This window comes from Trachemys scripta, chromosome 6, assembly GCF_013100865.1.
Source record: "Trachemys scripta elegans isolate TJP31775 chromosome 6, CAS_Tse_1.0, whole genome shotgun sequence".
NCBI lineage: Eukaryota > Metazoa > Chordata > Testudines > Emydidae > Trachemys > Trachemys scripta.
In genome coordinates, this window is record NC_048303.1 from 102,423,914 (window position 1) to 102,439,088 (window position 15,175).

General features: G+C 38.8%; 1 protein-coding gene across 10 annotated transcripts in view; it reads left to right on the forward strand.

The window, feature by feature from the left end:
- The first annotated feature begins 336 nt into the window (after window positions 1-336).
- Window positions 337-15,175, forward strand: part of FREM1 (FRAS1 related extracellular matrix 1) — a 97,273-nt gene continuing 82,434 nt past the window's right edge. For 3 of the 10 annotated variants that reach the window (XR_004646124.1, XR_004646125.1, XR_004646126.1), the window contains exons 1-2: window positions 337-741; window positions 13,943-14,449. Coding sequence is in view for 7 of the 10 variants with exons in the window: in XM_034773551.1 (XP_034629442.1) it covers window positions 14,219-14,449 (231 nt within the window). In the remaining 3 variants the exon portion in view is untranslated. Of the gene's footprint in view, window positions 742-2,512; window positions 2,552-13,942; window positions 14,450-15,175 lie in introns of those variants that run through there. The other 7 variants (XM_034773551.1, XM_034773552.1, XM_034773554.1 and 4 more) reach the window with 5 other exon arrangements.

A 15,175-nucleotide genomic window follows, 5' to 3' on the forward strand; every position in this document is an offset into this window, starting at 1 on the left:
GAATTTCACTCTCAGCCAGTTGAAATATTTCAACTGGTGGAAAGAATCTATTTTGTAGTAATCTAAACACATTACAATAATAATGTATTTGATTTTAATTTTACTAGCCATGCTGACATGAGCTCAAGAGCTGCCTGGTTATCCTTTTATGGAGGCTATGTTCTAATCTGTATTTGAATAAAGACTTTTTCTTTTTCTTTAGTGGAGAAGGGGTTAGGGTGGAGAGATTTCTACCACAGCTATTTGCGATCAAGCTTTAGCACATAACTGATAGTGGAAAAACAAAATAGTCTAACAGAACCGGAGGTGGGGGGAGGGAAATGAACAGCCAGGAGCTCAGTTTTTCGTTCCAGCAGACTCAACTAGCAGAAGGGAAAGATCTGGGGCTCATTGCCAGAGAAACATTTCTTAGTGTAAACATTTGAAGGCATCTTTAGAATGCCCTTATCATAGGAAGCCCCGGAGCTTTTGTACTCTGGAAGTTTTCAAGTCAGCAGCAGCTTGGCAAGCAACTATGGCAAAGAGACTTTTTAATGTGGATTTTTAGTACAAAGAAAACTAAAACCAAGCTGACCAGAAAGACTGGAATTTCAGCTCTCTCTCTCTCTCGCCCCCTCATAGGATTTCTCTCTCTCTCTTTCTGCAAGCCCTTTAAATCAGATTACTGGGTCAGTGACTTTCATTATCCCTCTTATACCAGTATCCTCTTGTCTTCAAGCTCCTGACGGAATATTGCTACCTGTAAGTACCGTCTCTGTGTCCTCCCTCTCCTATTGAATATATTGTTGTATGAATTGAATGCTGTAGTGTTTATGCTTGTAGTATTAGTTAGTGCCTTTACTGAACGTTGCAACAAGGCATACAGACAATATTTACAGTATTCAGGATGAAAGATTCATTCTAATTTAAGATGGAAAAGAGGCATTAAGTTTACCACTACCTTTAAAGATTAGAAGTGAAAGATTCCAAGTGAATCATATTATCTTAAAATGCATTTTTTTTTACTAATTGATATGTATTTATAAACTGTCTTTATTTCACCACAGGTACACTAATAAAGTTTTATAATTTTATATTATGTTACTTCCCTCTTAAAACTCCAGGGTTTGAATGTGTTGTTTAGCAAGGCTTCTTTGAATTTTCTTTTAAGTGAAACACAGTAAAAGAGAGAGAGATGTGGTACCAAAATCTGAACATGCTTTTAATATTAATAGAATTCAGAGAAAAGCCCTTCAGATAGATATATTTGCTTTAGCTGGGAGATTCTGGGTTTTTAAAGCGTATTTTAAGGATATACAGTATTTTATCTTGCAGTAGAAATCTGAGTTAAGTTTTTTAACATTTTTTTTTGTTTGTATTCATATAGCTGTCTTCTCTTGACCTGAATTCTACAGACATTGATTTGTAATATTTTAAGGAAGTGCTTTGCTCTGCTCTTTCTTTGCATTGATACAGAACTAATCTCCAACATTCAACTTTCTGGTTGTGTCTTGTTCAACTTCATTCCGTGTTGTGTTGAGATGCATTAATGAGCCAAGCTGCTGCTGATAATTACACAGTACATCCTGAAAGGAGTATTCAGAAAACGTTTTGGTATTTATGATCTGGGGAAGTCTATTAACTGAGCCAATTAACTGATTCAGTGCTGCATAATTTGCTAGATGCAATGAGCAAAATGCATCTCCAGTGCTACCATGGACCTAATATGTCCATATGAAGCACTGGCACTTGACCATGCTCTACTGCTGCTGCAGCTGTGCTTAAGTAGTGAAAGAGCTCATGGTCTGAATTCACTTGTCCTCTTTCTTCTCTCTCTCATTCTAACAGTGTCCACTAACGTCCATTGTAGTTAAGGCTCTGTCAGCATTTCCATTATGATCCTTCCCTAACATTTTTAAGGGTTTATGATGGGGATGTTTTCACCCAGTACTCAAGCATAGAATAAAAGCCTCTGCTCTAAAGTCTTCTTGTGATCTTAAGTAAAACCCTGTTTAGAAGTTAATTGAGTGCTCTGGGATTTAATACCAACTATATGAAGAAGTTGGTGGGTGCATGATTGCCACATGAAGACTGTAAAGCTGTTTAATTGCTTCCCTCCCCTGCCTATGTAAAAATAGCAACCCCTCTCTTAAGGATAAAATGTAATGCAAGTAGCCTAGAAACCAATTACTTTCTTGTATGGGGTGAATTTCTGCCGGAATAAGGGAGGTATTCTTGATGTTTAGGGAACTTTCCCAGAAAATGAATTCCCCACACTGTTATCCCCATTAGCTGGCTATAGTGTATGGAATGACTGTATGCTGATGATATACAGCATTGCGGAGACTTGGTTTGGATTTTAATCCTATATCTGAGGCCTTTCAGCTTTGAGACTTTTTTTCTACTGTGGGGATTTCTGTTCTATGCAAAAATAGGCAAATAATGCAGCAAAAAGTATCCATGGATATTAATTTATTTTTAAATGAATACGCCTCAGTTGTGTTCATTAATATGTTGTATTCACTTTCTGCAGCAATTCAAGCGATCCAGTTTAATAGTACACATGTTCACGGTAAGTGAATTTCAGCGTTTACACCAGATGTGAGCTCATCCAGTGCCGGGAAAAGAAACATTTGATCTGACCAATCGCATCTAAGCAATACATTTAAAATAGTCATTTAAAGTAGTCATGACCAAATGGTCATTATTAGTTGGCTAGTGAATAAACTAGAAGTGATGCTCTGCTTGTGGATATCCCATGAGCAGAAAGAGAAGTTAAATTGTTCACTGAGAATTATTCACTCAGCTCTATTTACCATGATCAGTGATTCTGCAATAACCTAATTTGCACAAGGATAACCTTCTCTCCTATATATAGTTGTCTGTGGAACCAGTTATTGTAGGTAGGTGGTCTGTGCAGAACTGGATGGCAGCAGCTCCTTCACAATTTGTAACATGAGATCCTATGAACAATTCATCTGCCTTTTATGCACCTAGGTGAAAAACCTGACTAGGCATAATGAAATGTTTTATTTTGTCTATAGCTGCCATTATTGTGATGCCTGCAGCAGCGTTTCAAATGGCTCTAAAAGCTGGCTGTGAAAATAAACGGCAGCTGTGTTCCATCTGATTTTCATATAAAAGTATTCTCCAGCTGCCTAGAGCCATCTTGTGAATACATGAAGTTGGCATAGTGGAGATGCACTATGCAAACATCTTGAACAGTGAAGAAATTTATTTATATATATAAAAGATATATACATTGCTAAAGAATGATGCATTACACTTTTTTGTTCCCAAATTACCACATTTACCAGCCTGGAATAATTCTGATGGGCCCTTCCAAAAAAGATTAGCTTTAGAACACTTGAGTGTTAACAGTAGTGAGTATCCTGTAAAGGGAGGCAGTGTCGTCTAGTGGTTTGAGCAGGAAGTGAGCAAACCTGGGCTCTATTCCTGACTTTCCTACTGACTTACCGTGTGACCTTCAAGCAAGTAACTGCTCTGTGCTTCATTTTCTCCCACCCATGGAGTAGGAATAACAACTCTTTAAGTTTCTTTGCAAGCAATCTGAGGTTCTCAAATGAAAGATGCTGTATACATGCATAGTATTGTTGTTAATAATTGCACATTCTGATTGACCGACAGAGGTGTTACCAGAATTACTTGCTTGAAGATCACACAGTAAGCACATAGCATGATTGTAAAAACCCAGAGTGCCCAATATCCCTCCCTCTTCATAAGAATTGCCAGCTTTACACAAAAGGAAGTGAGGGATCACACATGCTCCAGGATTTCATAGTCCTTTAGCATGTTGAAAGGCAGTTCCAGAGTGTCACTTAGTTCTAAAACAGGGATACCAGCAAGACCAGTGGAGGGGCTACTTGCTTTTGTCGCCAAAAGTGAGGCATGGCCCACTCCACTGGTGAGGGGACCAGAATAAGGCAAAATGAAGTCCCTACCCCATTTTCCCCCAGGTTACTCTTTCACCTCTTACAAGAGGACCTATAATTACATACAAGATATAGCTGGGGAGAGAGTAGTTAGGGGGAGGTTTTAACTGATTTTCAAACTTTCCAAAAAAGTTTGGTGGGTGATTGGGAAATGGGCAAAGATTTGGAAAGATTCCTATTTCTCCCAAACTGATTTGCCCATCCCTACAAATAACCTTCTACAATAACATTATGCTCCCATTTGAGGGCAGAGGAATTCAGTCAGTGTATAATTCCACACAGATTAAAAAAGATGAAGGGAGAATAATGTGGAAAGTAATATTTTACCGGTGACACCAATCAAATTCTCCCAGAAGCTGGAATATATAGTTTCCTTCAGACAGCTGTCAAGAAGATAAAACTATATATTTGTATATGGTATTCACATTAAGGGCCCCCCGATTCATAATGAATATATGTACCATGGGGGTATGACTGTTCAGAGAATGTTGCTTTCTATATGTGTAATGATTCTGAAAAACCAGCCAGGGAACCTGAATAAGAAAAGAGACCCAGTAAAATGGATTCATCTTTACATTCCCAGCTTCTTGTGAGTAAGCTGTTTCTCTGGGGTTAAATGAAATGAGGACAGAAATCTCCCAGTTACCTTTTGGTGGAAAATATTTACAGTGTCCGTGCAGTGCAATCCAGCAGTTAGAAATTAACTGTAGGGAGTCAAATGCATTAAAACGCAAGAGCTGATTTTAATTGTTGGTCTCTCCAATTATCTTTGGGATAATTCTCTTTTTAACAATGCAACTTCTATGTCTAAGTTTAAAGTATGTATGAACAAATAAATGTAGCACTTTAAAGAGAAACAATGCACTAAAAGGAGCTGTGTGGAAGACAAAGTTGTTAGTCTCAGTCAGAAACTATGACCTACTTAATCACAATGCCCTTTTAACAATGCACTGTTGAATGTACGGGATGCTGTGTTTTTTTTTTTTTTAAGAGGACTGGGTTGTTTAGATAAGTTTAAAGTATCTGTTCCTGATTTAGAGAACATTTTTTTCTTTCTATGTCTATCTTTTACAAAGTTCCAGGAGCTCTATTTGATGATGAAGGAATGGAGCACTGCTCTCTTAGGAAGAGTCCCATCCAGTCCTTGGAATCTCTCATTGTTGAAGTGGTAGAAATAAAAGGACTTTCAGGGCTTGTCTACACAGGGAAAAGCCCAGAATAGCTTATTGCTTAGTGGAATACTTATTGCTAAATAGCTATTCTGTGTTAGATCCCTGTCTGGATGCTCTTATTCTGCCCTTGGTGTGCTTTGAGAGGTTTTGGTTAATCCACTTCTGAAGCAGACTCAGCACTTTTAGTGCAGAATGAAAGTGTCCATACACTTGTGGAATAGCTATTGAGCTTTAAATTCACACATTTGCTATTTTGCAAAGCCTTCCCCCTGAATTCCCCATTTAGACCAGTCATTAGGCTTCAACAAGGGACATTGAGGTACCTACTGGAAAATACAGCCTTTCTTTCAAATTCTGTGATCCCTTCCTCTTTCCTTTCACTATTTCCCCCATGTCCTCCTTTTCTATCTCTCTTTCCCCTCCCCCCCTCCATGCTGCATTCTGTTCTTCAGTTTTATATATACTCTCCAGTATTGACAATGTTTCTTTCTTGGTAGAGCTGTCACCCCAGGCCCAGCAGGTTGTGGGTTTGAGTTCAATAACGGGATTTAAGCTCGTGTGCTTATTACTGACATTACAGTGCAATAATACAAGGCTCAGCTATCCTTCAAATATGATATGTCCCCATTGCTATCTGGTATCTGCCCTGGTAGAACTTTAAAGATCCTATGATGCTATGTATAACTTTAGTGTTCAGGCTAACGTTCCTTCTCTTGAACAGTCTAATGTCTTAGGCTTGTGTGAACTATTGCTGACTACACAACAGTTGTGGTATTATGTTGAGAACAATCAAGTCTGAAAATTAGTGACTTGAGAATGAATGCTGTCTGACGATTTCCCAATAAAAAATAAACTCAGGATACATTTTTAAACACTCCACAGTGGAGACCCTTGAAAAAGTTCCCGTTGCTTTAGAAAAGCAATTATTATTTGTAGTTGGATGTCCTCAGTCACTGCTAGGATTGGGGAATTCCACAAACAATGAAGCAACCATATCTGTGTTTATCTTAGGGGAAATGGCAAGTTTTTAAGGGCAGCCGCTGTACATCTAACTTCATTAAACACATGAAGAGTGTGAGAGAGACTTTAATTGAAATGGGTTTACCTCCCACTAGGACTACACATTATAAAACAAACAAATCCAAGTAAGTACAGTAGAGTATAATTGGCAACATGCCTTGGGAGAGGCCCAGAACCGAGCTATTATGGAAAGCAAATTCAGTTTCATCCTCAAATAGTGTAGCTTTGCCTGGGTGATGCATACTTTTTTTCAGGAGACATTTTCATGGTGGTATGTCAGGGTATGATATTCAGTAAATTGAATAATTCAACAAATATAAAACAAGTAAAGTGTGGATGAAACAGGGAATCATTGGCATTTTTGGTGTAGCCTGTCTGTTGTCATAACTCAGCCTTGTACTGATAAGCTGTAGTGCAAAAAGGGCAGGTCCTTTCCAACTCTAGGTTCTGTGATCTAGGTCAGAGTGGCAGTGGAGGGATATACAAGGAAGACCTGGATATATTGGATACAGTTTTCTGTCTTAGGGCTGTTTTCCCTGATTGAGAAAGAAGATTGCTGTGAAATAATAATTAAAGCCTCATGCACTGAAATACTTATTGTCCTTTGATTGTTAGCTATGTCAAGTAACATACAGGAGTTACATACACAGATAAGGGCTATTTGAAAAGGGGGGGAAAAGAGGGGTATTGTTCTCTAGCAGCACAAAATGCAGTGAAAAAACTATGCTAAGTATCTGGTTTCTGTATGGCCTCTAATCTGTGTTTTGTGGTGAATGGGACTAGAACATTAAACAACAACTGGCAGAACAGAGCTTGTGTTAATTGCATGGTCTAAGGTGACAGCTACATAATTTAGAAGCTGAGTCCCTGCCTTTGCCCCTGGCTAAGTTTTAACTAGTGTAATAATCTTTTTCTTTCCTAAAGGAATTTTAGGACTTATTTTGTTTTTTAAATTTCTTTGTTTTTTCCAATATGTTTTTTTCTACTACACATTAATCTTTCTTAATATTGTTCATTACAAATAAACCAAACCTACTTTCACCCTCTCCCTTTAAAAAATACGATTGCTAAGTGAAAACTCCCAGGCACCCAGAGATTTTGTCACACACACTGCAGATCTTATGGCCTGATCCAACTCCCACTGATTTCAGTCCTCGGCAATTAAAGTTCTTTTGTAGGGTATTTTGTACTGTAATTGGGAGCCATTGGGCCTATTTCTGATGTTGTTTATGGTGGGTTTTATACCGGAATAAATCCACGGAAGTCAATGGAGTTAGTCCTGATTTACATCAGATTAACTGTGATTAGAATCAGACCCATAGAATGCACAAAGTTTTCTGTACTATTCACAAGGCCTAAATAAGTGAGATCATGCAGGAATATTTCCTACAGATTCTTTTAATTGCATATTGGTTATTTAAAGACTGTCTTAAATCCACAATCAAACAGCAGGATTTAAGGCATTTTTGGGCCAAATTCTTCCCTCAGAACAGGTGCTCAGCTCCTGTAGTCTTCAGTGAGAGTTGCACAGGTGTATCTGAGGGAAAGATTGAGCCTTATTAAGTTTCCATAACATACAAGTTTGGAAGGATACTATGATATTTCAGATACGCTTTTGTAGTGAATAGAATGTATATTTCTAGCAAAGCAACACCTGGTAGCATTTAAGAATGGCACAAATTTTTAGGAGCAGACTGTTTCAAAATAATGTTTGGGCTCCTGTTGATTTGAGACAAGGCATCCAGCTTTTCTGATGATTTTAGGCACTGATTGCTCAAATGACTTGCAGTAATAATTCCCAGATTTAAAATTGTCCTTATTCTGAACAGAGAACATCAAGCTCAAGGCTCTCACTTTGATATCTTTCATTTTCATGCTTTTGTATAAGGGAAAAGGATTCCTTCTGTCCTTTCATTTTGCAGCCACGGTGTAAGTGTCTGAAAAACCCAAGGTTACTGCTCTTAAAGACTCAAAGAGACAGCACTGTAATGTACAAAAGGGTGACAATGGCAGGAACATCTGGAGTGTATGTGTGCACTGATATAAAAGCAGTGCCTGTGTAACCCACACACCCTTCTGGCACCGAGACCACTTAGAGAGAGAGAGAGAGATAAAATGAGTCTGCTCTACAGCCTTAGCTAACAGCCAGTTCGCTTTTAGTTCATGTGGTAGAGGCTCATGCACTAAGCTCCCCAGGTTCAATCCCACTCGCCAACAACTGGGGTCTATCAGTGTTACACCTGCAGGTACAATTGGTTAAAAGAAGCCCATAACAGGCAGTGACAACATCATCCAGCATTTCAAAGAGAAGAAGCCTCCTACCCCATACTCCTCCACACACTCTGCCCCTCACCCTCCCATAAAAAAGCCAAGTTCTTCACTCATATTTTCCAGGGGTAATGGGCTAAAACTGCCTAATTCTGATTAGCCCTCTTCCTACACACACACACTCCTTACTATTTGACACAGGGCAACTCATTCTGCATGAGAGCACATAAAAATGGCCATACTGGGTCAGACCAAAGGTCCATCTAGCCCAGTATCCTGTCATCTGACAGTGGCCAATGCCTGCTTCAGAGGGAAGGAACAGAACAGATAATCAGCAAGTGATCCATGCCCTGTTGTCCATTCCCAGCTTCTGGCAAATTTACCTGTGCCATTGCCCTGACTTTATGGAACAGTGTCCAGGAGCACAGAAAATAGATCAGCTCACTCTTAGTCAGAGTGAAGAAGTACACGTAAGTATGATGTGGGTGAAAGCAGCATTATGACCCAGACTCTGGAAATGCGTCTTATCTGGAGAGACAGTTGGGCTTTTCTCTTTTGCAGGCACACAGGCAGCACATAAAGTAAACAATAATGTTTCCAAACAATATCTGTTTTTAAATAATTCTCATAGTGCAGTCACACTGCCCAGGCTCTGATTCCATTATGTCTTGCAAGCTAAATAGTGTTGGGTTCTGTTAATATTTCCGGGGACACATCTATCAGTTCATCCCTGTATCTGATTGTATCTTGTCTGTGGATTAAAAGAAAAGTTTTCAGTGTGAACCAATGACCTGTTTGGTGTTAGGGAGTGCTGAGCTACTGGAGATGCCATCAGTTGGGTCAGATGTAAACCTGAGGGCCTGACCCCTTGCAGTCATTGACAAAGTGCTACAGGATAGTTAATGTTCTAGTCACACCCAAATATCAGTAATCATGTTCTTCCTCCCTAAACCCTCTGTGTCTTAAGAAATTGGCAGCTTATCTGTAACTGGGCAAAGGTTTAGAAGGTGAGAAGCAGTCCCAGTTCTATAGTAGCTGTGCCTCATTCATTCTGCATTGGCTTGCATAGATGAAACATTCTGTCTTTTGGCAGTCGATGCACAGCTTTAAATATTGCAGCGTGGCAGCACTTGCGAATGGACAAAGTGCGGTAGGAAAGGCCATGCTAGAGCTGGCATTATCTCTTCAACTCCCTCTGCAAACTTCTGTCTTCAGCCTAGAAGTTTCTCCTCAAGTCTGAAGCCAGGGAATTATCTCATTGCATTCCTTGACCTACCCCTCCCACTGCCAATGTCCTCTAGCAAGGAGAGAATACGGCAATAGGGAAGATCCCTAATAGTCTTCACTATAGGTACATTTAATTGCTGTTTAGAGGCTGGGATGAGGTGTCATTCTAAGGATACCACGATTACAGCTGATATACTCTAATAATTGGCACGGCAAGATACATGCCAAACTTCAACAACAGGTATCCAGACTAAATTGTTAGCAATATCCATTACCCATCTGTGTAGGGTAATTTAATGCCTAATCCTGCAGCCCCTTACTCAGGTGAATTATCCCATTAAGGGTTTGAATGACTGGTCTCCTGGGCTGTAATTTCTTAGCTGTGGAGACTTTGTCACCTTTTATTTTTCCATAAAGCACCATGTACTGTAGAAACCATTGAGATTAGTAAATACATTGAAATCCAAAAAGATGTCCAGATGGATTAAGTAGCTGCTTAAATAAACTGCAAGTAAGTACATTTGGAGGGTTTTTTCCTTCAGAACAAGTTACAAATATACATAGTTATGAACAGAGAGAATATATTTCTATTCATGTCCTGAATAATTGCACTTATGATGGTGATTTATTTTTGTCCTGGGTTGCCCTTGTTTGTATGTGTTAGGAAATGCTGATTTGGAAACACCAGGTGTAGGAACTCAGGAAGTGAAACACACCATCTACAATGCTAGCTGGCTACCCATGATTAAATAAAATGTTATATGGATTTTTTTCTTGAAGGGAAAAGAAAATGTATTTTACAACATATAAACAGATCAGAACTTGAGTATGAATCAAAGGACTTTGCCCCACTTTCCATCCCATAATTCAAGACATCCCAGAGCTTTCAAAGGAAATGTTTGTTTCAACTGCCATCTAAGTGGGTGGTAGGAGGAATTGTGTCTACCTGCCTCTGCTATGGGTGAAACTACAAGGAAGCTAATAATGTAGACTAGTGCATCCATAGTTTTAACAGAGTAACTTGCTCATTCACTGTGATCATTCATAAATCTTCACTGCATATATTTCAGGTTAGATTTTACATTCTATAAATCAGGTGAGCCAGAATACATTACTGTAATGTGCTTTTGGTTTTTCTCGGAGTTAAGTATTAGTTCACATTTGTAAAATCTGTTGTTTCCAAAGTTTTGAAGATATTTTTCATGAAACTGTTAATCCTCTAATGATGTAACATGAGCAGAAAACCCTTCTAAGAAAAGGAAGACACTTGATTGACTTGCACTTATTGGGACATTAGGATAGAAAAAAGGTAGAGTCATATGCCAAGTAATTTTCAGTGCCAGTATATAAAAGCTTGACCTAGTCACACTTAATATACAGCACAATTGAAATGCAGACAATTTAAAAATTCTTTGCAACAACATAAATCAATTTGTTCTCTAATCAGCTCAGCAAATTACTTGCCTTCTTGGAGTCAAAATCCAGACCAAGTGTGAGTGAGTACAATTCTAGCAAAGCCAGTGGAGCTGTACTTACTCTTGGTCTGAATTTGATGTGGTAGTGATTTCTTATAACACCTTTTTCCATCCAAAAAGATGCCAACATACTTTATAAATTAAGGCTGTAACAAATCTTTGCCAACTAAATTTTCACAATTATCATATGTTGGATACCACAGTCTCTTGGAACTTCACATCAATACTGGGCGTAGGATCATAGTAGGATCCTCCTACTAGGAAAGCACAGAACTCCACCTCTTGAACTAAAGAAGTAGTTCCATGAATTGCTAGCTATATAGGGCCTATGACACACAGCTGAGCAGTCTGATTCCATCCAATTAAGGATAGTACACATTAACTAATTACTGACAATGTACCTACTGCGCCACTGATTGGACTCGGCAGGCAAATACTGTAGAGCACACTGGATGCAACGTTTGAAGTACAGTAGCAGGAGGAGGCTCATTAGCTGTTATCATGGTTCTCACTATTATGTGGTGAAATGGCGCTGAACCATATTGTAGTGATGGGACACAGCAGAGAAGAAATATATTTGGAATCTGTTTCTGTCCTCAGGCAGGTCCACAGCCAGTCACATGTTTGTATACAAGCTTACCTTTGTATGGGTAATGGAGGTGGGTAGGGGAATATCCTTGGTGCTTCCTACCCACATTCTTATTCAGACTTGACCAGGTTGGAGAATGTGTGGAGTTGGAATACAAAATAGGGAAGGGGTAGAAGGACCTGATGCTATATTTATTGCGTAGAGGATTTTAAGGCACTTCAAAAGATAGATGGGAGTTCGTATCAAATCTGTTTCCTATTGTTCATCAGTCTGTTCTCCAAGAGAGTAGAAGTGGCTGCTGGTGATGTGACTGGTATATTTTGTCCAGGGATTTAGTGGGGGGTGACTGTTAATTTATTTGTTAGTTTTCAAGCTGGACAACTTCCCTAAAAAGCAGATCTCATACCTGACAGAGAGTTTCGAGGAGAGGTGAAGTGAATAAGCAGGTAGTTAGCCAAGAGTGAAAGCTTAAGTTCATGGTTGGCACTTTTAACTTCTTCAGTAAATGAAGATGATCAAAGGGCAATGGGTAGGGGCTCAGTGACCAATGCATACAATTATAGGACTAATGAAAAACTTTGACTGTCCCTCTTGCAAGTTTAAAGTTTAAACTCTGTTTAGTTTAAAGTTCTTAGCCAGTTCTGTCATAGTTGGATTTTGCTGAAATAGTCTGACCCATGCATATAATTTAAGACCCAAACTGAAAGCTTCTAGGGTTGCAAATATATATTAAAACAAACAAACAAAACCCCACCACCCTATGTCTTCTCTGAGTTGAGGTTTAGAGGGCCTGATTACTTAATCATGTGCCTGATATTAAGAATGTGAGTAGTTCCATTGAGGTCGCAAATGCTTAAAGCTAGGCACATGCTTAAGTGCCTTGCTGAATTGAGGCCAAAGTGAGCGGTTCAGTCTTGTGGTATTGTAGGAAGTAAATAATGTTTAACAATTTCCTACAACTATTGTTGGCTGCTCAATAAAATATAAAGCCAGACTGATCAGTATTGTGGGGAGCAGTTGGGCCAGTCTACTGGGAAACACTTTAGCAAGGACTTAACTGTTGACATTAAGGAAGGACGTGAGGCAATGAGAGGTCCGCAGTTCTGGATTTTTATCGTTTTGGTGGCAGTACAATTTTCATTACTTTGGACATTCTGTATAAATAAGTATACAGAGAGCATTAGAAAATTTCTCATAGAAACTATGTCAGAACCTGTAGCTTTACCATCATGGACATGTTTAAGAGCTTATCTGATTTAATTAAAATACTGTCATTCTCTAAACTTTGTGAAACATCTTTGATTAGTTTGGGAAATTTTAACTTCTGCTTTCAGGTGTTAAGGAGATGAGGGTCAACTAAGCACCTAGTTAGATAGATGTACTTTTTTTTCCTAAGAAGAGTACGGCTGCTTTTTAAAAAGGTCCTTCAGTTATAAATGTGTCATTCAAAGAACCACAGGCAAAATAAACTTACTGGTACTCAGTTTATCCACCTCAGAAGGATGAAGATTAACTCTAACTAAGACATTTAAGAGACATCAAGTAATTTTTATTTCCTATTGTTTGTTTTCACTGATATATTTGAAAATAATTATTTTTCCCTACAGATATTTCCCTTTTCCATTGATAGTTTGACAGTGTCAACCCCTTCTCAGTTTTGACCGGAGCAGCAACAACAATTTTAATGTTGTAATGCAACATCATGCCCTGTACTTATGTTCATGCTCCAGTTAACCTGCTATGACAGAGCCAGTGGAGGGAGAATAAAGCGTTGGGTCTTGGTAGGGTCTATTAAATTGGAGGCTAGCAATTTTTTTTCAACATATCATTGCAATGCAGTAGTAGATTTAACAAACAGACTGCTGCTCCCCCCTTCATTCAGATGTATTGAATCTGGAGAACTATTTCTATCTCCATTTGGAACTTACTTAGCTATTGTCTCGATACACCAGTCAGACTGGAATCCGGTTCAGTCTCTCATAGCTATGTTGGCGCCGCAGTGCTAACAGTAGTAAAGAATAGTTGTATATATGATTCTGTACATACTTCAGATTTAGTGTGTATGTATGTTCACTTCAAGTCAGCGGGAACAACTCGGAATTCATATAAGGAGCAGATTTGTTGAGTGAATTGGTGCCATTTTTAAATAGTCCATTTTTTGACATGAACTGAAGTTGTGGGACTGATGAAAAATCTCTTTGCCTGTCTTTTCAATAGATGCTCACTGCTTCATGCCATTTTTCCCTCTATCTTTTGCAGGATTAGCAGACATTTAAAGCACTCTGAAAGCACATCCATCATTTTGGTCACGATTGATCAACGAGTTTTATTAAAGTCCAAGAACACTTTGAAAGCCGCCCTTGTCCAAATTTCAATCACAAGGGCACATCTTAATAGAAAACATAGAGTACGTTATTGCCTGCGACTAAAGTTGTTTCCCTTGATTATATGGTGAAACTCTGCTGGAGAACGAAGAGAAGACCTCTTTTGTTTAGGACTTTTACTAGTTGAAGGGAACTGGATTTCCCTAATAATATGAAGCCTTTTGAGAATAGCTGTCGGTTTCCACTGCTCGCTGTTATCCTGAGATGCGTCTGCTCCTCCTTTATCAGTGTCAACCTTGGGGTGAAAGTGATGAAGGGCCAGTCTGTCTTCCTGTCAGAAGATGACCTGCAGTTTTCCATCCCCAGAGAGAAAGATGCTTGCAAAGTGGAAGTTGTGATTAATGAGCCAATAACACAGAGGGTTGGGAAACTAACTCCACAGGTATGTGGGATCAGAATTTTACTGCACTGTTGTCTTTGGTAGTGTATGTATGCATGTGTGTCTTAAAGGACGTGAAATACTTTTATTGTAAGGAACAGTCATCTGAAAGGGTGGGATAGTAATTAACAGGCATAGTAATACACTGCCTTTGTGAGTGAGATTTAATTTTTTATTAAAAATAGCTGGTTGGATGAGAATTATAACCCTAGTGCTGAAAACATTTTGTTCATGAATACAGTAACACCTGCACATGAAGGTGGAGGTGACCAGTATCTGGTTTCCACTGTGATGAACTAAATCAGCAGCTCTTTCAAAACTTTCTGTTAGGAGCCAGTGTGTAGTCTACCAGCTGCTTGTTTGTGTTTAGTGAGGGTAACCAGTGTCCTTAGGGCAATGCATAGAAGGCTAAAACTCTTTACATTTTAGTCACGCAGTCACTACATTGGGAGCAATTAAAAGGTAATCATCACATACATTAAGCACATTGCATATAGTGTTATTTGTTCTGCTTCTCAACGACCAGATTACTAACAGATGGGAAATATATAAAAGGATTTTGTTTTCTCTTTAAATGTCTAATATGTAGCAACATCAAAGTGTACTTCATGTACACCTTTCATCTAATCTTTCTGGTAAATTCCATCATCTGAGTTTATTAGAAAGAAGTTATTGGTAGTAATAAGCCTGGACAAACTGGCACTGATAAAAGATGAATAGACGCAAAAC